The sequence below is a fragment of the Phyllostomus discolor genome, chromosome 3 (assembly GCF_004126475.2).
Source record: "Phyllostomus discolor isolate MPI-MPIP mPhyDis1 chromosome 3, mPhyDis1.pri.v3, whole genome shotgun sequence".
NCBI classification, from domain to species: Eukaryota; Metazoa; Chordata; class Mammalia; order Chiroptera; family Phyllostomidae; genus Phyllostomus; species Phyllostomus discolor.
Genome location: NC_040905.2, coordinates 181800059 through 181826182, shown reverse-complemented (window position 1 = coordinate 181826182; position 26124 = coordinate 181800059). Strand labels below are relative to the sequence as shown.

General features: G+C 40.0%; 1 protein-coding gene across 1 annotated transcript; it reads left to right on the top strand.

The window, feature by feature from the left end:
- SMU1 (SMU1 DNA replication regulator and spliceosomal factor) lies at positions 1 to 26124 on the top strand. The gene is made up of 12 exons (XM_028513284.2): positions 1 to 126; positions 2876 to 3086; positions 4390 to 4542; positions 5810 to 5920; positions 14604 to 14732; positions 16390 to 16509; positions 17806 to 17922; positions 18554 to 18681; positions 19188 to 19314; positions 21920 to 22087; positions 23667 to 23819; positions 25169 to 26124. Exons 1-12 carry the CDS (start codon positions 101 to 103, stop codon positions 25265 to 25267), a joined length of 1542 nt encoding a protein of 513 aa, XP_028369085.1. The 5' UTR covers positions 1 to 100; the 3' UTR covers positions 25268 to 26124.

Sequence of the window (26124 nt, the reverse complement as noted above, 5' to 3'; positions counted from 1 at the left end):
ACGTCGAGCGGAAGTGACGTATTGGCCGCCGGAGGTGTCGTTGGTGTGTTGCGCGGCTAGACCTGAGTGGACTGGGGCCTGCACCCGGGAATATAACGCAATGTCGATCGAAATCGAATCCTCGGAGTGAGTCCTGCGGTGATGGATGGTCGGGAAGTGGCGGGGGCCGGGACTTGAAGGGTGCAGAGTGGAAGGTCCTCAGCGGGAGGCGTCCAAGAGGCTCGGGAATGGAGGAGCATTTCCTTGCCCACAAATAAGTTTCTTGGGTCTGGCTACCTCGGAGGTGGGCCCACGAGGAAGTAGCGGACGAGAACCCCAAAGCCCGGAGGGAGGCGGTGCGGGGCCGGGCGACGGATACTCCTTGAAGATCCTAGTTATAGCCATCGCGGACTCCTGGTGGCGCTCTCTGTGACTGATCAGATTACCCTTCCATTCTGGGCTCCAGTCTGATTATTTGCGCAAGGGGGTTTGGACTCAGCCTTCCTGCTCTCCCAGCCCCCGTTAAATAAGTGTGATTCGTTTCCTATGTGCTTACGTGGCCCCTTTGCTTTCCTCTGCACACCATTTAACCCAGTACTGTCACTTTTTTTCTGTCCACCCTACGAGCCTGCGTTGGCTCTTAGAGGCTCTTTTTTCTTATAGTTCCAGTGCCTAGCACACCGTAGAGGCTCAATCATCGCCTTTGTAATGAATGAACAACTAGCTATTCTATCAGACTCTTTGTGACGCTGAATTTTGGTTCGTCTGTGAGTTCTGTGTAGCTACAAAGGAGAAACAATCTGGAGGTCGGGCCAGAAGAATGATAGATTGGGGCGGGGGGCCGGGGATTAATGACTAAAGGAAGTCTTCAGTGAAGTTTTCCAGGCATCATCTTCCACCTTGCCAACACTTAATAATTAAGTCATCAGACATATAACATTTGTGTCTTTAGTGTAAGTAAGGGAGAGGACTTCTCCTGAAAACCTGCCATAGGATGAAAGGAGGTTTATTCATTCACCAAATACTGAAGCCTACTGTGTATAGTTCTAGACCCCCCCGGGGAATACAGTAATGAACAAAACAGACAAAAATCCTTGTCCTTGAGGATGTACATAGTGATTGGTGAAGGCAAACAACATACAAAAACAATAAGTAAAATATGAGGTTTAACAGATGATGATAAGTATTGTGGAGAAAAATAAAGCAAAGAAGAGTGATAAAGAATGCTGGAGTTAAGACAACTAAGTCAAGGGCAGGAGTTGGAAAGGATTCCATGCTTTTGGACTTGAGTAAGAGTGGACACCAACCATTCTTCCAGTCTTGGGCTGCTGTACGTTTTTATTATCAATAGTAGCCACTATTTATTAAGCATTTTCTATGCTAGTCATGCTATAAGCAGTATAGTCAACCCTTTCACCAAGCCTACAGGGTAGGTATTTTTCTTAGCAGATGAGGAAACAGGTACACAGATAACTGACTTGCCTAAACTCACAATTAGTAAGTGGCAATACTCTGATTCAAATCCCAGCAGATCTCCAGAGTTTTAAACTGTATGTATTACATTGTGTTTAAAGGAAGTAAATTTGATTTTGATTATGCCAAATAAGAGGTCTTTTCAAGGAGCTTGTCTTATTTTGGGAGTGCAAATGGAAGTGTGTTAAGGGCGATAGTAGGTACTAGAAGGGATAGTAGAGATCTAAACCTTATTGTATCTTAAAGGAGCCATGAGAAAAAAGACTACAGTAAATATCAGTGATCGGTTTCCTTCTACAGGGATTTTTAAGAGGAGAGTGCTTGCTTTCCTGTGAGGGATGTATGCTCAAGAGCCACAGTGCCAGTTTGAATCTTCATTTTCCCACTTAACCCTTTGTTACTTGGTGAGATCTTCATCTGTAAAATGGACATAATAGTAATAACCTACCTTATAGGATTGTTTTGAGGAGTACTTGGTATACTGTACATAATAAACATTGATTATTATTTTATGACTTATTTCTCCCCAGAGTAAACTGACTAAATTCCATTCTGAAATCCCTTCCCTATGACAGTCTGACCCTCTGTACCAGTGCTGTTTAGTAGAAATATAGTGTGAGCCACATATAGGGAAAGAGAAGGAAAACATACAGTGAGCTTTTACAGTATATAAGAACAGATTCTTCACTAGACTCATTAAGTACAAGATCAAGATGTTTTACCTATAAACATATTTAAATATAAATATAAGTTTTCTGTCGTGTTGAAATGGTTGCTTATTCTCTTAATATTTGGCGATTATCTGGCTTCTTCTTTGGGAAACTGAAGGCAATAGGTCAGTGTTATTTTTGCAAATGAGGACACATGACTTTGCTTTACTTTTACATACAGTATCGCTGTACTTATTTGTGTTCAACAAATCCCTATTAAGAAAATCTCAATTCACATTTTTGATTGTCACTTTAAAAAAGAACCAAATCATCCTACAAGCATTTAGAGTGTTTGTTGAACACTAGTCAGTGACTACACTAGGTTTAAATAGTTCACTAAAGCGTGTAAGAATATAATTATACAAATTAGTAAGAAACTTAGCATAGTAAGAAGATCTCTGGCCTGGTAGTAAGAGGGTCACTTTGGTACCAACTCCCTTTTTAGCTGACTGTGAGACATTGGGCGAATTATTTCCCCTCTTTGAACCTTAGTTCTATTTCTGAAATGGAGGTAGGAGTAGATGATCCCCGAAGTCTCCTGTAACTTAGATTCTGTGGTTTTTGAAAAGTTTTTCTTATATGGTAGAGAAATGGAAAGTAGGTAGTGAGAGGAAGATAACTGAGAAGGAGAAATAAGCTGGCACGGGCTTCATTTTGTGGTCTCTCCGGTGAGTGGGGATCCCTGAACTGGATGACATGCTTTCTTTTTCCAGTGTGATCCGTCTGATCATGCAGTACCTGAAGGAGAACAGTTTACACCGGGCATTAGCCACCTTACAGGAGGAGACCACTGTGTCTCTGAACACCGTGGACAGCATTGAGAGTTTTGTGGCTGACATTAATAGTGGCCACTGGGACACTGTTTTACAGGCTATACAGTCTCTGAAATTGCCTGACAAAACCCTCATTGACCTCTATGAACAGGTAAGCGTGGAGGTAATTCCCATGGGTTGATTTATTGTGGGCCCCCTGGCTGGGAAGCATTAGTGCACATTCCTTCAAGCACTATAGGGCTGTCATAGCCCTTAAAACTTACACTGGCAAGGCTTGAGTGCTACTTTGTATTTTTTCCCTCTGTTCTTGGAAAAGACAAGGTTTTCCCAAATTGAAAGTATTTCTTAATTGATCATTCAGTCAACTGTTCTGACGCCACCTATCCTGACACCAACTAGTGTACTGCAATTCAGTTCTGGCACTAACCACCCAAAGTTAGTGCAGACCCCATAAGTTGAGGGGTCAGTTCTCCATAAGCTTGCCCATACTTCAGATACTAGTTGTACTTTGGAGTCTCGGGCCTCCCACAGTTCTGACCAAGTGGCTACAAACTGGGGGGTCCCCATGACCCCCTTGGAATTGATAATTTACTAGAATGACTCACATAACTATGAAAGCATTATATTTATGATTGCAGTTTTATTATCAAGGGTACAGGCTAGAACGAGCTAAAAGAAGAGACACATAGGGTGAAGTCTTGGGAGGATCCTGAACACAGAGCTTCCAGTGCTCTCCCTCCATGGATTCAGTGTCTCCTTCACCTGTCATAGTAATGTGTTCACCAACCAGGAAGCTCCACTGGGGGTTTTATTGGGGTTTCATTCAATCTTCCGCTCCCTGGAGGTTGGGCTAGCTCAAAGCCTCAACTCTACAATCACATGGTTGGTGTTTCTGGTCACCAGCCCCCATCCTGAGCTATCTTTTAGCACAGACTCAAGAGTGTTGCAGGGGGCTCATTAATAGCAAACATACCCCTATCACTGGTGAAATTTCAGGGGTTTTAGGTGTGCTGTGCCAGGAACAAACATCATACAAGAGAACAGAGTGGAGTTTCTTTATGTAAGAATGTAGTCTTGTTTGTAAAAATTGGGTAGTTGGTTTGTTTCTTTATAATCCGCATGAGTTCAGTAATTCCCCAAGGGAAATTTTGATACTTGGAGAAAGATTTGTCTGGAGCCCATGGAGATATTAACATCTTTAGTTTTGGTCAGCATCCATGTTCTGAAAAAGTGGCTTGAGAGGAGAGGGGTTTGGTAGATAAAAATGGAGGGTGGGAGTTGAAATATTGAAGTTATTGTTTATAATTACTTCATTCGTCCACCTGAAAATGAGAAGGGGCATTTCCCAATATAGGAAATTACTTTGACAGGCCATTTCTGCACAAGAAATTGTACTAAAAAAAAAGTTTTACAAAGAGAATGCTTTGACATAGCCATTTTCTTTCACTTTCCAGGTGGTTCTGGAATTGATAGAGCTCCGCGAATTGGGGGCGGCCAGGTCACTTCTGAGACAGACCGACCCTATGATCATGTTAAAGCAGACGCAGCCAGAGCGGTATATTCATCTGGAGAACCTCTTGGCCAGGTCTTATTTTGACCCTCGTGAGGTATGACTATGGTAATAAAAAGAAACTTGTTAATTTTGAAAAACTTACAATAATGCAATCTTTTTAAAGCACTTAATTGGATACTTTTGTGACTTTAATTTTTTAGGGTGACTTTTCTATTTACATATGTTGTTTGAAATTTGTATATGTTAGAAATTAATCTTTTTCAGTTTTCTGAGCATTGGAGGGTTTTCCCTTCCTTATATACCCATTTTGCAGAGGCTTGTGTGTCAATCAGTAAAGAAGCAGAAAGTCTATTCTGGTATCATTCCTTCCTTATTCCAATCACATGCCTGGCCTATAAGTGCTACCTGACTTCTGGTATATTCACCGTGCATTTGTGTCCCTTGCCACTGACAATTGCAGTTTCCTTCCAGCTCTTTCTTTCATTTCTTAGACACTAGTGCTTTAACAAATTTTTTAAAATTTATTTTTAAATATTTACTTATTTTTAGAAGGAGGGGAAGGAGGGAGAGAGAGAGGGAGAGAAACATCTGTTGGTTGCCTCTCACATGCCCCCCCCCCCCCCCCGCTGGGAACCTGGCCCCATAACCCAGGCATGTGCCCTGTGTGGGAATCAAACCGGTACACCTTCAGTCCACAGACCAGTGCTCAGTCCACTGAGCCACAGCAGCCAGGGCAAAGCTCAAGTTTATACTTCTCAGCTGATTATGCTTACTGGTAAAGCATGGTGACTGGTACTTTTATTCTTTCAAAACCATTTTTTGAGTATACTTTCATTCTTTTTTACTAAGCCTTTTACTAGTCTAATTGGGAGGAAGAAGAATTTAATAGACATTGGATAATGGAAAGTTAGGGTAAGCTCCCGGAAACCATGAGGATACAGGATTACCATGACAAAGATTTAAGTTATAGGAGGTGAAGAGCCTCTGGGCTGGGGTCATTTGACTGAAAGAAATTACCGAAGAATGTAAAAGAATCCTTGGCTCTGCAGATTTTTCAAAACCTGTAAAACAACCCTGGCTTTGGTGTGGTTTACATGGACTCTTCAGAAATAACAGTGTGGATTGGCTGACATCAGTTTTCTCCCAGCTCATACTTTTGAAATACAAGTGGGAAGAAATGGAAAGTCATTTAAAAAAAAACCTAATTAATTTAATTAATCCCCTGTTTAACTGGGAAGCTTCTTTCCATGTTTTCCTTTTTGAGTGTTTCTGCTTTATGATTGTGGTTTTTTTTTAATTAAGCATACTCAGATCTTCTAGCCATTTCTTGGTAATGATGCTAATCCCTCTCCTTTTTTCAGGCATACCCAGATGGAAGTAGCAAAGAGAAGAGAAGAGCAGCAATTGCCCAGGCCTTAGCTGGGGAAGTCAGTGTGGTGCCTCCATCTCGTCTCATGGCATTGCTGGGACAGGTAATTAAAGTCTGTAGAACTGAAATTACCCTGTATATAAACTAGATGTGTGAGCTAAAGATATCAGACATCCTAAGTATTGAGGATTACCTGTAGAGCTTTTTGTATTAACAGCTGGGCCATGCCACCCTCATCTTTCCTGGGAGAGGCAGTGTAGACGAGGTATTAAGAGCAAAAGCTCTAGAGGCAGAGTTAGAGTAACCATAGAACTTATCATTCCATCCAGTGTAACTTAAGGTCGCTGTTGGTCATTTTACCAGGACACTGTCCCAGGCAAATTGGAATGTAATACGAAAATATTAACCAACCCTAGTTAGAATCTAAGCTCTCTCACTTACTAGCTATGTGGTCTTGAGCATGTTACCTACCTTTTCTGACCCCATTTATTCATCATGGTGTTGTAGGTAGGATTAAAAGATATAATGCACTGAGAGCATTTCCTGTATTGCCTAACACCTTGTAAACACGTAGTAAACAGTAGGTGCTGGTGGTGATTTTTTTGAAATTTGTGGTAGTATTTATTAATGTTGTCAGTATTAACATAGAGCTACCTAGAGTAATACAATCGGTTTTTTAAACATTGATTTGAGAAAGGGAGACATAATGATTTATTATTGCACTTATTCATGCATGCATTGATTGGTTCCTGTATGTGTGCTGACTGGGGATTGAACCCTCAACCTTGGCATATTGGGACAATGCTCTAACCAACTGAGCTACTTAGCTAGGGCCTAATAGATGTTTTATAAGTAGCACAGGGCACAAGTGATTAACAGAGCTGTAAATAGCCTGTTTGCTCTAAATCGGCACTTAGGAGAGAGCTAAAAAGCTGTTCCACATTTGTACTGCTTCCCAGATACAAAATCAAGCTGCTTTTTTCCTAAATTACTTTTTATGAAAGTAATCGATATACAAAATTTAGGGCTTTTAGTGAGAAATAGTCCCATCTGTCTTTTTCCATTTCTGAATCTTAATTCCTTACAATCACTTCTAACTCTCCTGGCATTTACCTCCATAGCTAAGTAAAGTATTATGTTTATGCTATTATATCTTGAATTTTTTTGAGACATTAGCTATTGACTTTGGAAGATGATTTACGTCATATTCACTTCCTAGAATGCACTCATGTTCTTCTTTCTTCAATTTCTCAAAGTAGTTATATCATAACTTTTGATTAAATTAGTTTAGTGTTTACATTATTTATTTAATTTAATTTAATTTATTTTATTAATTTTTATTTTATTTTTATTTTTTTATTTATTATTCTATTACAGTTGTCCTGATTTTGCCCCCTTTTCCCTCTCTACCCAGCACCCTCTACTCCCTCAGACAATTCCCCAACATTGTTTGTGTCCGTGGGTCATGCGTGTAAGTTCTTTGGCTACTATGTTTCCTATACTGTAGTTAACATCCCCACGGTTATTTTGCAACTACCTATTTGTACTTCTTAGTCCTCTCACCTCTTCACCCATTCTCCCCCTCCCTACTCGCATCTGGTAACTAACTTCTTTTGCTGCTTTTAAGATTCTCTTTATCTTTAACCTTTAGCCTTTTAGTTATGATGTGTCTTGGAGTGGGCATCTTTGTATCCATCTTCTTTGGGACTCTTCTGTGATTCCTTGATTTGCAAGTGTATTTCTTTCACCAAATTAGGGAAGTTTCCTTTCACTCTTTTTTCAGATAGATTTCCAATTTCTTGCTCTTTCTCTTTTGATACCCCTGTGATGTGAATGTTGGACCTCGTAAAGTTGTCCTAGAGGCTGCTTATACTGTCCTCATTTTTTTGGATTCTTTTTTCTTCTTGCTTTTCTGTATTAGATAGAGCTGCTTTGGCTTCATGTCTTGGTAGTGTGTCCTAATGTAGTAGGTGTCCTGTAGGGTCCAATGGTATAGCCTCCCCTATTTCCCAAGCTGGGTACTCTAGGTGTGCCCTTTGTGTGGGCTGAGTATACCCTCCTCTTGTAGTGGCGCCTTGATTGCTGTTGACAGATCAGTGGGAGGGATTTCCCCAGGCCAGTCAGCAGCAAAGATTGGCTGTGACCACTTAGCACCAACTTCTACCCTCCCTCCGTGGAGGATTAGCTGTGCAGGGGCAGGGTGGTGGTGCTCTGAAATGGTCTGTAGCTGTCCACTGGATACACTGGCCCTGGGGTTTCCTGTGGGTGGTGTAGGCCAAGGTCAGCCCCCACCTTGGTTTTTCTGGGGCACCCTGCCTGAGCTGCAAAGCAATCTGATGGCTGCTACTTGTGCTGGGCTTGGAGAGTCCCAAATGAAGACAAGCTGTGATCTAATTTGGCTGCCACTAGGGCTCAGTGAAGCCAGCTCTTGCTTGTTTGATAGGATTTAGGAGCTAAGACCAGACATTCTATGAAAAAGCAGCTTGGGCACCTGGTAAGTTGGGTGGGGCAGAGCCTCTGTGGATCTCCAAGGTGGGTCAAACAGTGTTAGCCAGATTCATGGAGTCTCAGATGTGGCACCAGCTTACCAGCTTTGTAGGGGGAGGGTTTATAAAAGGGACAATGGCCTTTACTCACCTTGATGGGAGACAACTGTTTCTCCCTGCATACCACTGAAACTGTGCCATTCAAGCTGCTACCTGGGTGCTGGAGCTCAGAGGGAGTGAGTCTGAGTAGGTGAGTCAGTGTGTGGGTTCTTTAAGAGTAACTGTCTGGGGCTTCCAGTTTTTCCACTGACTGAATCCTTTCTGGTTTACCGCCATAAGTTGTGGGAACTTAGGCTCCTGGCTTGGCATCATGGTCTGGGGGATGTGATGTGGGTCTGAGACTCCTTGTTCCCACGATATCCCTCCTGAATTTTTATTCACCACACGTGGGTGTGGGGCCAGCACATTGCCCATCTGTGCTCCTCCCACCAGTGTGGATGGATGAGGTTTCTTTAATTCTGTAGTTGTCAGACTTTCATTCAACTCGATTTCATAGTTGTCAGACTTCCATTCACCTCTATTTCTGGTGGTTCTGAGTGTTGGTGATTCTGTATTTTAGTTGTAATTTTGATGTGGGTGTGCGAAGAGGCCAGCTGTGTCTGCCTATGCCGCCACCTTGACCGAAAGTCTCATTATCTTTACACAAGTACTGCTCGTAGCCAAAAATAGCTACATTTAATTTCTTACATACTTTCTATGATTCCTTGCAATAATTGCTTAATTTTTTTCTTTTGCTTGGTTTTCTATTACCTGTTGGTAGCTTAGCCTGAGTCTTTCCAACCATGTAAAAAGTGCTTCCCTTGCCCTCTTGCTGATACCCTCCCTGAGGCCCTTCTCTTTTATCTCCATCAGGACTAGTTCTGTTGGTTTGCCGCACAGTAATGGCACTGGGACTTCTTTCATCTTCCTCCTGGGAATTCTTTCCCTCTTTTGTTGGGGCATATTTTTTAGGAGCATTTTGTTTTTCCTTTTTTGTAGCTTAGCCTTTATTGTGATGGAATACTTCTAGTAACTTCCTGAGAAAGGGTACATTGAGGTAAATTTTTGAGACTTGTGTATGGAATATTTCTTATCTCTCTTTACTCAAGTATTTAAAGTGTTATTTTTCTCCTTGCATTTCCTTTTTTTCTGAGTCCCTTTTTTCCCTGCCTATTTGTTTAGGTGCCCATGTTTAGAAACCTTGCTGAAATATTTCAGGTTTCTTGGCTGTTGGTCCATATTTAAGAGTGAAGTGCTGAGAAGTTATTTGGAAACTCAGTGTGGGAAGGGGATAGAAACTGGTAAGACTCGACCTGGAATGAATGGGTGAGGATCCTCATTTATCAGTATAGAAATATTCTCTTGGACTCATCAGCTTTTTCAGGGGCTAGTCCTCTAGTTTCCTACATGGGAGGAGTGTAAACTGTCCTGTGAGCCACAGGTAGGGGGAACTGGTGGGTGTGGAGAGTAGAGAAATCTTACTGTCTTGCATATCAATTTGTAGTGGATCCCCGTTTTCCTTGTAGCTTCTTACTCACTACCCTTCAGTTCTATCTTGTTTTCTAGCACCCAGGATCTCAACTTTTCCAGAAAATAAACCACCTGTCTTCTCTTGAGGCTGGGGCAAGGCTGTCACCTGATGCACTGGGTTGGGAGAGGTTCTGGGAGCTAACTGCTCTCAATACATATTTTATCATTGCCTCATGTCCTGCCTTACCCTTGAGAGGTATATGGTACCTCCATTTCCTAAACCTCTGGAATTTGCAAGGTAGGGGCTTGCTTTTTGTGGCTTCCTCATCCTCACCTTATAGAGTTGTTTCATTTTTCTCTGTTCTTGGTTGCCACTGGTTCATTCACTTTTTAGCATCTGAAACTTCACTAACATCTTGTTAGTTTCTTCTTCCTGTTTTTTCTTCTTGTATTCTTGTTGTCTTTTTTGGTATATACTTTTGTATTTCTCTTTTATTGTCATTGTAATAGAGTTTCTAGAGAGTGGAAATAAATTCATGTGTTCCTCCACATTTAATTGGTTAAATGTGAGGAGTGAGTGAGGCTTTCACTCTGGGTTGCCCTTTGAGGTTTCTGGCTTGAGTAACTTGGGAAGGAATGCAAGAAGGGCAGAGTCATCAGGATGGAGGTGGGAAGTAGGGATGGGGAGGTGATCACTTTTGGATGTAGTAATTTTGAAGTTCCTATGGGATGTACAAGTGGAGACTTCCAATACAAGTATAGTGCCCTCCCCCTTACCTGTGTTAAAAGGTCTGAAAATCTTAAATGGGAAATTAAAAAAAAAGAGAGAAAATTCCAGAAGTAAACAATTTGTAAGTTTTAAATTGCATGCTGTTTTGTGTAGTATGATAAAGTCTCATTTTATCCCACTCTGTCCCATCAGGATATGAATCATCTTTTTTTTAAAGATTTTATTTATTTATTTTTAGAGAGAAGGGAAGGGAGGGAGAAAGAAAGGGAGAGAAACATCAATGTGTGGTTGCCTCTTGCACACCTCCTGCTGGGGACCTGGTGTGAAACTTAGGCACGTGCCCTGACCGGGAATTGAACAGCGACCCTTAGGTTCGCAGGCCAGCACTCAATCCACTGAGCTACAGCAGCCAGGGCTGAATCATCTTTTTGTCCAGAGTATCTATGCTGTAGACGCCATCTGCCCTCTAGTCACTTAGTAGCCATCTTGATTATCACATTGACTGTTAAGGTATCTGGGAGCTTATGTTCAAGTAACTATTGTAGTAGCCTGATGCCTTTGTCATTCACCTCACTTCATTTCACCACATAGGGATTATATCAGCTCACATCATCACAAGAAGAAGGGTGACTACAGCACAAGATATTTGAAGAGAGACCACATTCACATAACTTTTTTGTAGTATTGTCATAATTATTCTGTTATTAGTTATTGTTAGTCTCTTATTGTGCCTAATTTATAAGTTAAACTTTATCATAAATATGTATCAGGAAAAAGCAGTATATGTAGGATTCAGTACTGTCTTGTTTCAAGTATCCACTGAGGGTCTTGGAAAATACCACTGTGAATCTAGACCTCAGCCTTGAGGTTTTGATGAGATCTATAGATTTGTAAATTGCAATAGTGGTTGAAGCCATACATGTAAATGTGATTACTCTCAGAAAACATGTAGAAATAAGAAAAGTAAAAATTTGAGAAGAGAGCTGTAGGGAACACTTACAGTCAACAGAGTGAACACAGAAAAGAACAGCCAGAGAGATAAAAGGGAAGCTGAGAGAACAAGGTTAGAAAAGCCAAGAGAGGAGATTCAGGAAGATGAGTGGTTATCAAAGTTGACAGCAGCAGAGAACATGAGGAAGCTTAACATCAGAAAGGAGTCTGGCTTTGACTGTTAGGATATTTGAGATGCATTTCCGATGAAAAAGGAGACACACGGTATGTTGCTGTGAGTTGGGATTGAATTAACTGAACAGTGAAGATAATGAGTGTAGATGGCCCATGAGGGACAGTGACAGTGAGGGGGGAGCAGGGAGGGCAATGGCTAAAGAACACAGGGCAAGAGAGGGGATTTTTTTCATTTAAAGATGGGAGTGATTTGGAACTATTATGAACTAATGGTAATGAGCCAGCATAGAGTACACATCGGTTGGAGAGAGGCCCTGAGGAGATATGTTTGTTTTTATTTTATTTATTTTTCAATTTCAGTTGATGCACATTATTTTATTAGTTTCAGGTGTACACCCCAGTGACTAGACATTACATAACTTCCTAAGTAATCATCCTGATAAATTTCACATCCGACACCATACAGAGTTATTAGAGCATCATTGACTATATTCTTTATGCTGTACTTTACATCCCCGGGTCTACTCTGCAACAACCCATGTGTACTTCTTAATCCCTTCACCTTTTTTACCCATTCTCCTAACCTCTCACATCTGGCAGTAGTCAAAAGGTTCTCTGTATGTATGAGTCTGTTTCTGTTCTGCTTTTCACTTTGTTTTTTAGATTCAGTTGTTGATAGGTATGTATTTATTGCCATTTTGTTGTTCATATTTTTTATCTTTTTTTTTCTTCTTAAAGAAGACCCTTTAGCATTTCATATAGTCCTGGCTTGGTGATGAACTCCTTTTAGCTTTTTCTTGCCTGGGGAACTCTTTATCTGTCCTTTGAATCTAAATGATAGCTGTGCTTGGTAAAGTAGTCTTGGTTGTGAAAGAATACAAGTTTTTTTATTATTGCAGTAAAACATGAAATATAAGTAACATGAATTTTGGAAAGAAAAAATTAGTAATATTTAGTAACATTACATATTTCAACTATAATAATCATAGAATTTAGAGGTTTGGTGATGTTGCCAGATACAAGCTGATTGCATTCCTATGTATCACCAGTAGTCAGTTAAACAATGCAGTGAAAAAATAGCTCTTGTGTCTTTTTTAACATCATTTTTAAAAAGATTTTATTTACTTACTTTTAGAGAGAGGGAAGGGAAGGGAGAGAAACATCAGTGTGCAAGAGATACATGGGTCGGTTGTCTCTTATTCACCCCCTACTGGGCCTGCAACCCAGGCATGTGCTCTGACTGGGAATTGAACTGGCAACCCTTTGGTTCATGGGACCGCACTCAATCCACTGAACTACATCAACCAGAGTAAATTGGCAGAGTTTTAATGATATCCAAAACTGTTGAGTTTTCTTGATATAACCAAAGGAAGAAGGAATAAACATTGATTCACGTACTGGTTATATAGACTTGACATCTATTATTTTGTTGTATCTTTTCAGGAGCTCTAGGAATTAGGCTTTTACTTTTTTTTAGTTCATAAAATGGGGAGTCAAAATAACATTTGGCAAATGATGTAGCCTAGGGCCATCTGTCTCCAATGGCCAGGATTTTTTCAACTCTTCATAATATAGTTGTGGGCACTATTGAAGTTGGCAACTTCTTGGGAGAATAATTTGTCAGTATATATCAAGAGCTGTAACCATTCGTGTTCTTTTTTGGATTCAGTAATTCCTGTTCTAGGAGTCTATTCTAAGGTGGGAATGTTTCCCAAAATAGAAAAAGCCTTATGTCCAAAGATGTTCCTTGTAGCATTATTTAGATGTGTGAAATACTGGAAGTATGTAAATGTCCATTAATATATTAATTAAATTGTTAAATATCCACTAGGTAGGATATATTTTATAGCTGTTGAAATGTTAATTATAGCATAGCATGATTTGATATTAGATGAAAACAGGTGAATGTATAACTTTATATATAGCCCTGACCAGTAGCTGAGTTGACTAGAGCATTGTCCAGATGCATCAAGGTTGAAGGTTCAATCTTCAGTCAGGGCACGTACAAGAATCAACCAATGAATAAATAAGTGGAACAGCAAATTTCTGTCTGTCTGTCTGTCTGTCTCCCCCTCTCTCCCCTATCTCTCTCTCTATCTCTCTATCTCCCTTCCCCCTCTTTCTAAAATCAATTTAAAAAATTTTTTAAAAACTTAAAACTTTACACATAGTATAATTACAGCTACATTAATTAAACATGTAAGGGGGGAATACTAGAAGGTAATATGTAAAATGTTAACAGTGGCAGTGTTTTAATGTTGGAACTATGGGAGATTTCTGTTTTCCAAATTTTGTTCATAATAAAACAAAATAGGTGTGGAAAGATGGACTTGATGGCTTTCAGAATCCTCAGCCCACCCTGAGATTAGCCCGTGTTCCTAGGAGCATAGATTGTGTTGTGTGGAATCTGTTTGGAATCTAATGATTCCACATAGAGTAACATAGATTGTGTTGTGTGGAATCTAATGAACAAAATGAACTTACAAGCAAAATTGAAACAGACTCAGAGAAGGCTGACAGCTGTGGGGGAGGGACTAAGGGAGCAGTGGAGGGATTGAACAAAAAAGAAAAAAGAGAAAGAACTCATGGACATAGACAAGTGTGGTGATTACTGGAGGGGGAGGCATTGGGGGAAATGGAGGAGGGTATGGGGGGATAAATGGTGTTGAACAGACTTGAGCTGGGGTGAAGAACACACAATACACAGTGAACAGATGATGTGTTATAGAATTGTGCACCTGAAACCTGTATAATTTTGTTAACCAGTGTCACCTCAATAAATTAAAAAAAAATGTGTGTGTAGATAGCCAAAGATGGTTGGGTCTCGGTAGCTCACAATGTCTTCTGAACTTCATCCTTTTGGGCTTGGCTTTGAGCAGTCAGGATCAGATCTTAAAAGCACCCACGTGGATTACTGTACATTTGTTTTCTCATAGGCACTGAAGTGGCAGCAGCACCAGGGGTTGCTTCCTCCTGGCATGACCATAGATTTGTTCCGAGGCAAAGCAGCTGTCAAAGATGTGGAAGAAGAAAAGTTTCCTACACAGCTGAGTAGGCATATTAAGGTAGGATCCTTAGATTCTCAGCCATCTGGTAATCATTTGTTGAGGACTCAACGTGTTCTTGCTCAGCCAGGCCACTATGCTGGGAGCTTGGGTTAGGAAGCAGAACTCATTCTTCAACTCTGACCACATTTGGCACCCCTCAGTTGTATAACCTAGTGGACATACATTTGATATCTGGCCCATCATCTGCCCTGCACTTCCTCCCAGGAAGCCTGTGTTTGGAAGAACCGTTAGCTGTTTGGTTAAGCCTGGGACTAACTGAACTGTTAATATATTTGTCTTGGTTAGCATTTGTGTTTTTGCCCACTGCGTGTCAGGCAAATTATCAGGCATGGACTGTAAAGTGGGCTTGTGTGCAGTTTGAGGAAAATAATTTTATCATCCTATGTCTGGGTCTTGGTTTTTTTGGCAGGGGCTGATGGTGGTGGTTTTCATTTTTTTGTTTATTATTATTTTTTATTAATTTCAGACTTTTCTAGGAAAAAGCACAATCAAGTAATTGCTGCACTTTCCAGAATTACAAATATATGTGCTACTTCAGCATCTTTTTTTTTTTTTTTTTTTTTAGACAGGAGGGAAGGGAGGGAGAAAGAGGGAGGGAAACATTGATCAGTTGTCTCTCACACGCCCCCTACGGGGGGACCTGGCCTGAAACCCAAGCATGTGCCCCGAGGCTTTTTGGTTTGCAGGCCGACACCCAGCCCACTGAGCCACACCAGTTGGGGCAGCATGTTTTTATATTATAGTTTCTCTCTGGGTTTCTGCTCTCATTGAATTTATGGATTTTAACATAATTCATATCCTTAAAATTTGACTTTGGCTTACTTAGCACATTAAATTTGTCTCTTCTGGGTTATGTATTTTGACTTGCATTCAGAGATATTTTTGAGCAGTACTTTTACCCCGGCTGAAGCCTTGAGACAAATAGAGATCCACTGCAATTATGCTTCTGGGCTAAGATTTTTATTACACTTTCCTTTTTGGGCATCTAAATGGAAATTCATAACAGAGCATTTCTCTGTACTCATCTGTCTAATGTTCTGTAGTTTTCATGTTACTGGGAGCATGATTGCTGGTAAATGATCAGGATGCATTTCACAGGTAAACAGTCCATGTCAGCTTTCTTTAGTTTTCCTGGAATTAGTCACCTACACGTTACCACTTAATTAAGAGAAGATCATGAAAAGAAACAGTGATAGAACATTTGTTTATAAAATAGTGTGTGAAAACAGGTATCTGTTTTGAAAAAATGACTTTTCCCCTTAAAGCACAATAGGAACATATAATACCATAGTAAGTTGAATGTGAAAGTCATGCTAATAATGGCTGATCCTGATAAAAGCTTCTTGTTTGGGTTAACAGGATTGTTTCTTCTAAGTCCCATGCTAAAATAGTTTTTTGCAGGGGGGCACTTTTCTTTGGAGATGTCAACTTTACATAAAAAAAAAACTAGTTTCAGCTGAGAGCCCAGACATACAACTGGTCAGAGAAAATATACCCACAGTCTTTCTGTGTCTGGGTACAGAAACGTCCAGTACTTCAGTAATAAGCTAGCTATGACTTTATGCTGGGGCAAGGTTTCTCAAAAGGTTAAAATGAGAATTGTTATAAGGCATTAGATAAAGATGTGTCTGTTTCATTGTTCTGTTTGAAACAGTTTGGTCAGAAATCACATGTGGAGTGTGCTCGATTTTCTCCAGATGGTCAGTATCTGGTCACTGGGTCTGTTGACGGATTCATTGAAGTATGGAACTTTACAACTGGAAAAATCAGGAAGGTAAAGTATTTAAAATGTATTAATTTTTCTAGTGAAACAATGACCTATTATTGCTTTTTAAATTATCTGTTATTTTTACAGTTTAAATTTATTTTTTTGAATGGGTGATATGTACATCTGATACAGTGTTTTATAAAATAGAAAAATTGTTCACTAAAGAGTCTTGCTCACCCACCCTTGTTCCTCAGCTGGTAATTTCCTTTCCTTGGTCCAGCCAGGGTTACTTGTTTTTTTGTGTAACCTTTCTGGAATTTTCCAGGTATATTTAAGCAATTTTTATTCCCAATCTAACCTAATTGTAGTACTATTTGTGTTTCTGTTATTATGAATGAGAGAATATCTTTTTATATGTGATAAGCCACCAATATTTCCTATTCTGTGAAATCTCTTCATATCATTTGCCTGTTTTGCTTTTGGATTATGTCTTATTGATTTGTTGGAGCTCTTTAAAGTTTGAGGAAATCAACCTTTGTAATACTTTTCAATTTTGACTTCTGTCTTTTGATTTTGCTTAAGTTTTTCTTTATATACCTAAACTTTTTTGTATCATATTTACCCATCTTTTCTTCCACAGTTTCTTCTAGTCTTTTAATGTATCATTTTATGTTCAAATTTTGATCCATCTGGAATTTGTTTAGGGAGATAAGGTTAGTGTAGATTGAATTTAATCTTTTTTCCCAGGTAGCTATTTATTGACTATTCACTAATTGTAATCTTCATCACAGAGTACCAAATTGTACTTGAGTAGTGAATTTATGAGTGATTTTCACTTTCTTTTATATATATGTATCTTTATAGTTTGTCTTTTTTAAAACCGTGAGGCAGCCTCAGTTTATAATTAGAAAAATATAGGGATACTTTCTTTGAACAGTAGTGGTTGATAAAATAGGATTCACAAGTAAACAGATTAGTCAATAACTTGGTTTAAGGAAAAGTAGCTGAGAATTGGGGGAAAAAACACTAGGTTCTCATATCATACCCCTAAGGTAAATAAGTTTGGATTTATTAAAGATGTACAGTATGAAACTGGATGCAATTTTTGCTTAGAAAAGATTAGTCAGCAGAAGATACAGGCTTTTATGTTGGCATGTTTCACAATGTTAATTTGAATTGTGTAAAAGTATTTATTCCCAGCATTGTCAGTTGTTATTAGCAACACGTGAGCTTGCCACTACTATTTGCTTCAGAGATTTAGTGTAGGTATGAGCCATTATCCTGCTTTCGGTGAGTTTGTAGAGATCTGGCGTAACTGGGTTTTGTGTTATTTTGATAACTGCTTATCATTGTTTCCTTTAGGATCTTAAGTACCAGGCTCAGGATAACTTTATGATGATGGATGATGCTGTCCTCTGCATGTGCTTCAGCAGAGATACAGAAATGTTAGCAACTGGGGCCCAAGATGGAAAAATCAAGGTATGGATTATGGCACAAACTCTTGTATGGGGACATTTTGAGAGTTCTGTAATGAGGCAGTTAGGGTCCTACATGTGATATGCAGCTCATTAACAGCTCCTGTTTATTGAGCATCAACTTTGTGCTAATCACTTTATTGTTTTTTGTTTAATTCAAATAATAACTCTGCTGAGGGAGGTCCAATAATTTCTTTAAGGTCACACAGTTAGTAAATGATAGACCTGGGACTTCAGTCCAGATCTGCTCTTGCCCTTTTTGCTGGATGCCCCCACCCTTCCTCACCTTACATGTGTTGTACTTTATTTTTTAGCGAGTGAGATGGACTGCAGCTCATTAGCTGTGGCTTGTACTTAACTGCTGGTAAAATGTCCTGAGCTAGATATAATACAGAAATGGTCTCTGCAAAGTGAACTCAAAGTCTAAATTTTTGTTTTAATAATTTACAAGGAAAGAGGTTTAGCTTTTAAGGATTCAGTTATCATTGTTCTTTGTGAACCAGACACATCATATTCAGCTATTAGCATGCATTTTTAATGCTGTTTTCATACAGTAGTGAGCACTGCATGTGGCTGGCTTTGTGGACTACAGTGGGACACTATTTACAAGTTTTTACTATGTTTTTTTAATAAAGGTATGGAAAATTCAGAGTGGACAGTGTTTGAGGAGATTTGAAAGGGCACACAGTAAAGGTGTCACCTGTCTGAGCTTTTCTAAGGATAGCAGTCAGATCCTTAGTGCCTCTTTTGACCAGACAATTAGGTAAGTAAGAATCCCTAAATTGCCGTTTCTTGGGTTTGATATGATGCAGTACCTCCCTTCAGAGGTACTTGTGATTCCTTATGCTTTTATTGGGATGGTATTACATGGAGATTGAGAGTCCGTGAGATCTCATTTCCCCAGTCAGGGTACAGCTGACACAGTGCTGTTATTTTGTCCATTGGAGTCTTTACCCACCTGCATCTGCATCATGTTAGAGGGCATATCACAGATAGAGATTACTGGGACCCAGCGAAGAAGACCTAGAAGTCTGTCCATGAACAGAAACCTGTGTTATTATTGGCATATTTTCTTCCAGTCTCTGTGCCAACCTTTACCTTAGTTTTGTTTGATTTTTTGACACAATGAAAATTATACTGCATATGTAAATACGTAGACCTATTATAACAAGAGCTTCTATAATTCGTCTAAAATGCATTTAATACTTGGTCTCAACTACAACATACTGAATATTAACAGTTCTTTTCATTTCCCTTTATGTGTGATAGAATTCATGGTTTAAAATCTGGAAAAACCCTGAAGGAATTTCGTGGCCATTCTTCCTTTGTTAACGAAGCAACATTTACACAGGATGGACATTATATTATCAGTGCATCCTCTGATGGCACTGTAAAGGTTAAGTATTTGGGGGTTTCTATTCCATTTTTGCTCTCTGAAGAGGTTTCAGTGGTGGTAATGGTGATAATTCTAGTGCAGTAAACCTCTTTACTATCTATATAATTGAGGTGAGTCTGAGACAATAGTAATATTCTATTGGTGATTCCTATTGGCCTAGGAACCTCAAATCTCAGACCTACAAAATCAAAACAGACTTTAGCATGTGTAGGGAAAGGGGAAAGGTGTGGGGTCCTAAATTTAAGTCATACCCCTCTTACAGGGTTAAACTTGATCTTGCCATAGCTATGGTCCACTTGCAACCAATTCACAAAGGACTTGGTGACCAAATAAATGGATCCCTTTTTTTTTCATAGCCTCATCCCACCCCTAGCCCCCACATTTATGGCCTTCCTAATAGCATTTATAGAGGAACAGAAGATGTATAGAATAGAGCCAAACCCTTTCTCAGATACCGCTTTCAGCTGTCCACTGAAAGTAATGGCTCTTTAGTACCTTAAGAGATTTATTTTAAAAGAAGGCCTCATTTTCTTGAAAAGGTGAGGAATCCAAATAGTAAATTGCTGAAGATCTTTGAGACATTCCATATACATTCTGGACTTGCTTTTAAATTGCCTTAATTGAGTGCTTTCTAGCGAAAGACCTCAACATTTTAATACAAACACCTAAAAGTCAGACCATGTCCTCAGGTTTGTTCCGGCTTGGGAATCAAATCAGAAACCTGAGGGTAGAAGATACACACTTCCTCAGGATGCATGGGGAAACACACAGAGCTCTTGGTACTTGAGTCATGGGATTGCCCTCTTTGTGCTATGTGTGGGGCACCACCACATGTAAAATGCCATTGGGAGGTGGTTTTTATCTATTTTTAGAGAGAAGGGAGGGAGAGAGGGAGACAAACATAAATGTACGAGAGATACGTTGATCTGTTGCCTCTTGCACACGCCCAGCTGGGGACCTGGCCTGCAACCCAGACATGTGCCTTGATCAGGAATGAAACCAATGACCTTTTGGTTCATAGGCTGGCACTCAATCCACTGAGCCACACCAGCCAGGGTGCAACTGGGGTTTTAGAAAGACTGGGAAAGATGATTACAGGGTTTATTAGGAAAATAAACACTGGGGCAACTAGTGGGCAACTTTCCTCCTGTTTATGGGTATTCAACATCTGTTTTGTGCTAAACTGTTCACGACACAGAGAAAATACAACAGATTCTGTACTTTTGAGGCATTTACACCTCATTAAGGGAGTGGTGTTCAGGCAAGGCTGTGCAATTAATATTTGGTCCATCCCTCGTCTTAGCACATCTCAGATGTCAATAGCTATGATGTCCGATGTAACCCTTCAGTTCATACCAGTCCAGGGGACATGGTGAAAAGCATTAGGGTGGAGAGCTATTACCAGAAGAGATGTTGGACGGGGAGAGGTAGTACAGGTGGCCAAAAGTGGCTTCCACTTCATGGATCCTCATGTGTGTCAACATTTTGACTTTTGCTCAGGGGTTCAAGCTGTATGTTAGAATCATTTGTGGAGCTTTTAAAATGCATGTGCCAGTGCTCCACCAAATCAGAATCTCAGGATAGGGTCCTGAGCATGCAGTTCTAAACAGCTGCCATTTGAGTTTGTTGTCCAGATGAGGGTAGTTTTGTGGTTGTTGATGACAGTGGCAGTATTGACATACAGCTAATTTTATTTATTTATTTATTTTGAGAGTACATTTATTAAAGCTGGGAACAGTGGAACAAGGAAGGGCTTAGAATGGACAAAAGGAACCAGAGAGCACCTAGGTGGAGCTGCTTTGGCTCTCTGGAAATGTTATAGGAAAGAAATGAGCCACGGCAGGGCTGCTTTGGCTCACTGAGAAGTGACAGTGACAGAAGTGAGCCAAGGCGGGGCTGCTATTACTGGCTTACTGGAAAGTCAGAAAAAAGGGGGCCTTGGATACAGATTTGGGGGCTTAGTGCAGGACAAGTTGCTGCTTCCCATTGCTCCCCTGTTTGCAAGTCTTGTGAGGACCCTTAGAGTATAGGAGCTGCATGCACACCTAAGAGGAAAGAAAGGCGTGGGTGTGTTCTTGAGAGGGAGGGCATTGGCACAGCTAATTTGAAAGCTGGGTAGCTCATTAGAAAAATTTTATGAGAAAAGATCATAGATTTTTAAAGGTTTTTATTATTTAGTTTCGTGACTTTTATTTATACTAATTAGCAAATAGATTAGTGCTTACTATAAATATGGCAGTGTAGGTGTTTGTCTAGACTGAAAAAATCAAGAAGTTCTTTTTTTTAAAGGTATTTTAAAAAAGATTTTATTTATTTATTTTTAGAGAGGGAGGGGAGGGGGAGAGAGAGAGAAACATCAATGTGCAGTTGCTGGGGGTCATGGCCTGCAACCCAGGTATGTACCCTGGACTGGGAATCGAACCTGTGACACTTTGGTTCACAGCCTGAGCTCAATCCACTGAGCTACGCCAGCCAGGAAGAAGTTCTTTTTTTCTGAGTCAATTTTATTCTTTTTTAGTAATCTAATTTTCATTGTTTTAAATCCCAAAACTGTAGAGGTTTGTATGGTTTGAATTTGCTTATGCTTTAAATTTTTGTGTCGTAGATCTGGAATATGAAGACCACAGAATGTTCAAATACTTTCAAATCTCTGGGCAGCACTGCAGGGACAGACATCACTGTCAACAGCGTGATCCTGCTCCCCAAAAACCCGGAGCACTTCGTGGTGTGCAACAGGTCGAACACGGTGGTCATCATGAACATGCAGGGGCAGGTGAGTGCCCCAGGGGAGCGCCTACACCTAGAGCCTGTGGTCCCGGCCCTCCCGGCAACCACCCCCAAACCAGATACACTGTATTTGTTATTCAAGTGCTTATTTAGACTATACTCTGGTTTTTCAAAAGTTATCTCTTTTCCCCAGGGTTTTTGTGTATTTTGCTCTTTCTTTTGTACCCTTTGGATACCTGAGGCTCTTATCTGTCTTTAAGCCTTTGCTGAGTTTCATGGAAAATTTGAAGATAACAATTCCTGTCTGAGTGAGGGAGATAGTGTCAGTCACCAACTTGTGACATCTAGCTACCACGTGATCTAAGGAACTCTTAAAGGAGAAGGGCAATGATGTCTTCACACGGTTCCTAAGGAACCTCACTTTTATAGCATCAGGAACATTAGAAACTCAAGGTTGAGGTCTCAAGCCCTGAGAATATGTCGTGTGATATTGAAATGTTGGCCTGGGCATGTGGGGATTCTGCTGAGCACGGAGAAGACCCAGGGGGAGGTATTGTATGGAGCTGTGTATTCCTTTAGTCCCTATAACTGATACAGATGAGTAGTTCACAGCCCCCGTGGCTGGTCTGCAGCATCTGCTGGGCCCCTGCACAGTAGCCATAGCTGCCCACTTCCTAGCTTTCTTTTTGACTTTTTAAAGATATTTTTATTTAAAAATTGTGTTTAGGTTCATAAAGATGTTTCAGAAAACAGTAGAGTGTTTTTGTGTACCCTTTCCCCAATGGTAACATCTTACATAACCATAGTACAATGATCAAAACCTGGAAGTTCATATTAGTACAATTCTGTTAACTCAAATACAGTCTCATTTGGATTTCACCAGTTTTTACATTCATTCATTTTGAGGCAGGAAGTTAATAATTCTATGAAATTTCATTACATGTAGATTTATGTAAACATCACCAATAATTAGGATACAATACTGTTTAATCACCTCCAAAGAATCTCCCTCATAATACGTATTTATATTCAAACCCTTCCCATCAAGCCTAACCTCTGATCTGCCTTCCATTATTAAAATTTTATCATTTTGAGACTGGTGGATAAATGGAATCCTGTGGTATATAACCTTTTATAACGTTTGCACTTTGTTTTCTCTCAGCTTGATTTGTGATGATTTTAAATGGTATGTAAAATAGAGCAAGCGAGGTCCTGGACACAGTGCCAGCCTACATGGGAGAGTGTCTCGTTCTGTTGGAAAGTGGGAACTGGGGGGCATGGTCCATGGAACATTGAGAACTAGTGGTATACTGACTTAGAAGCTGTTGTATGTGTGGTAATGAATTTGCTTTAGGGTAAAAGGACTCATTAAGACTAAAGAGTGAGATTGGTGACTTGGGACGTAGGAAATTTAAGCTTCCGTCTGCCACTGACTTTAGCTACTGACTATTGCCACTGACTATTGAATATTTCTCAGGATTTAGTATATGATGAATGGAATCGATGATCTAATTAAAAATGTCAGTAAATGAAAGTACAAAGTAACAATGTAAAGACAGCCATTTAAACTGCTGCATTAGAACTGCTAATCCGGATGTTTTGTTTTGGTCTGCAACATGCTGTAGATTGTCAGAAGCTTCAGCTCTGGTAAGAGAGAAGGTGGCGACTTTGTCTGCTGCGCCCTCTCCCCCCGTGGTGAATGGATCTACTGTGTGGGTGAGGACTTTGTGCTCTACTGTTTCAGCACAGTCACTGGCAAACTGGAGAGAACTTTGACAGTGAGTATTACTGACTTCAGGCCATTTAAAGAAATTAATGCTTGTGTTTTTCTGAACTCTGAAATAAACCTTTTCCTGACTGCTACCAGAGTGAACCTTGGTATGAAAAATACAAAAAAATTTATCAATAAAATTAAGGACCCATAAGCAATATTTGTATGTAATTACCTCCTCTGTTAAGAAAAGTCACCCTTCGTTGAGCCCTCGGCTACAAATGGGTAGGGTGGGTGTACATAAAGCAGAGAAGAAGAAAGGGAGTATGCCAGCTAGGTTATCTGTATCTTCCTCAGGGGGTTGGAGAATAACAGAGCTCATTCCATGCATGCCCTTTCAAAAGCACATTACTTTTATATTATCCTATCAAATGATTAGATTATGATGTTTTCAAGCAGCTTGATTTTGTAAGAGTGAGTACAAGGAGTAATTAATGCCAGCTATTGTAATAACCGTCCCCAAATTTCAGTGGCTTAACTGAATGAGTTGGATAGCCCTTCTCCTTTATTAAAAATAAATAAAAGATTTTATTCATTTTTAGAGAGGGAAAGGGAGGGAGAAAGAGGGAGGAAAACATCAATGTGTGGTATCCTGTCATGTGCCCCCCTGTGGGGACCTGGCCTGCAACTCAGGCATGTGCCCTGACTGGGAATCAAACTGGCAACCCTTTGATTTGAAACCAGCACTCAATCCACTGAGCTACACCAGCCGGGCCTTCTCCATCTTTTTAGCTGTGCCATTTGAAATATATGTCCTTTAAGATCTCAGAAAGAATGAGATACCTGGAGGGCTATATTGGATGTTTTTAAGACCCACATCTGGGAGTGGCTTCTACTACTTTGTTCCTCATTTGTTTTGGTTAGAATTCAGTCACATGGCCACACCCAGATGCAAGGGGGACAGGGAAAATGTAAACTCCGTGGTCCAGGAAGAAATGCTATGGTGAACATATAGAAAATTATGTACATACTCAAGTTAGAGAATAACCTCTTGTCTCGTTATAATTCTTGAGTGAACTTTTGGTGCACCTGCCCTGGGAAGTCTCTAGTGCTGAACTAAGATGCGAGTAAAGCAAGGTGAGGTGGAAGGTGCCTCTAGCCAAGGGCCCTGGACAGTCCAAGTTCACTGAGTAGAAGCCACTGTCTTGGGGCAGAGTGTTTTTCACACACTGTGGAAAACACTGAGTTTTGGATTTGTGTGTGTGTGTAGCCCTTTCTGAGGCTGGCTTAGGCTTGATTCCTTTGGTGAAAAGTGGAAGGCTCACTCTTATTCTGTCTCACTCAGCTCTGGAAGCCTCTTCAGAGTGATTTTCTTATAGACCCGTGTACCCTAACCCTGTGCTTTACTTTTCCCAGGTTCACGAGAAGGATGTGATTGGTATTGCACATCATCCTCATCAGAACCTGATTGCAACCTACAGTGAAGATGGACTCCTCAAACTCTGGAAACCCTAATTTGACTTTTTTTTTTTAATTAGCTTGAGAGCATGTACTTAAATGAAGATATATTCATGTGTTGCTTTTTTCAGGAAGGGGGCTTTTCTGAGTTAATTGTCTGAATTAGGCACAAGAATAATTTTGTGAAAATTCATGTTTAAGTAGCAGTTATCCTTTTTAATATATTTTTAAGGTATTCATTTGTTTCTGATTGAGGTAGTCACTTAATGTTTTCAATAATCTTTGACCTGGAAAGTGGAATAACTGCTATTTCTAGAAAAAAAAGTAATCCTTTGATTATTGAAATGCTGATTAAAATGTGCCTCCTTGCAGTAAACTTGTAAATAAGGGACTATTCCATATTCAATAGCTGTTCCTTTTTTTTTAGATTGTAATAAACTTTACAACTTTCTGGGGGCTTTGTTTTTAAATGTAAATAATGCTCATCTAGTTAGTGTTTACTTAGAATCTAGTGAGGTGGGTGGGATGTGGACATTATTATGCCTGAATCTTAAATACAGCAGGGAGTCAGCTCCTGGGTGGAAGAGGAGGCTGTACATGAAAAGTTTTGGTGTTGCATAGGGTCTCTCTTCACTGCCCTAACCCTTCCACTCGTTTTTATTGGCTGTGCCTTCTCCCATATTCTGGCCAACTCCAGGGAATAGCATCTCAACCTTAGTGGTGGAACTAGTTGTGGGATCCATTATAAGAATTTTCGTTTTGGCACCTCCTCTTCATTGAAGGAGGGTTTGGCATTACAAATGTGCTATTGTTCTGAAGAAAGAAAAGGACCTGAGATTTAGAAAAGTCTTTTGTCATGTGTGTCATTACCAGTTAGCTAAAGAAAATTAAAATCCAACAGACCCTTGAAAATA

Excerpts from the sequence above, each read along its gene's own strand:
- SMU1 (XM_028513284.2), top strand. The coding sequence starts at position 101 with ATGTCGATCGAAATCGAATCCTCGGA. Across the intron at positions 4,543-5,809 it reads CTTATTTTGACCCTCGTGAG|GCATACCCAGATGGAAGTAG; the intron begins GTATGACTATGG and ends TCCTTTTTTCAG. Across the intron at positions 22,088-23,666 it reads TCATGAACATGCAGGGGCAG|ATTGTCAGAAGCTTCAGCTC; the intron begins GTGAGTGCCCCA and ends AACATGCTGTAG.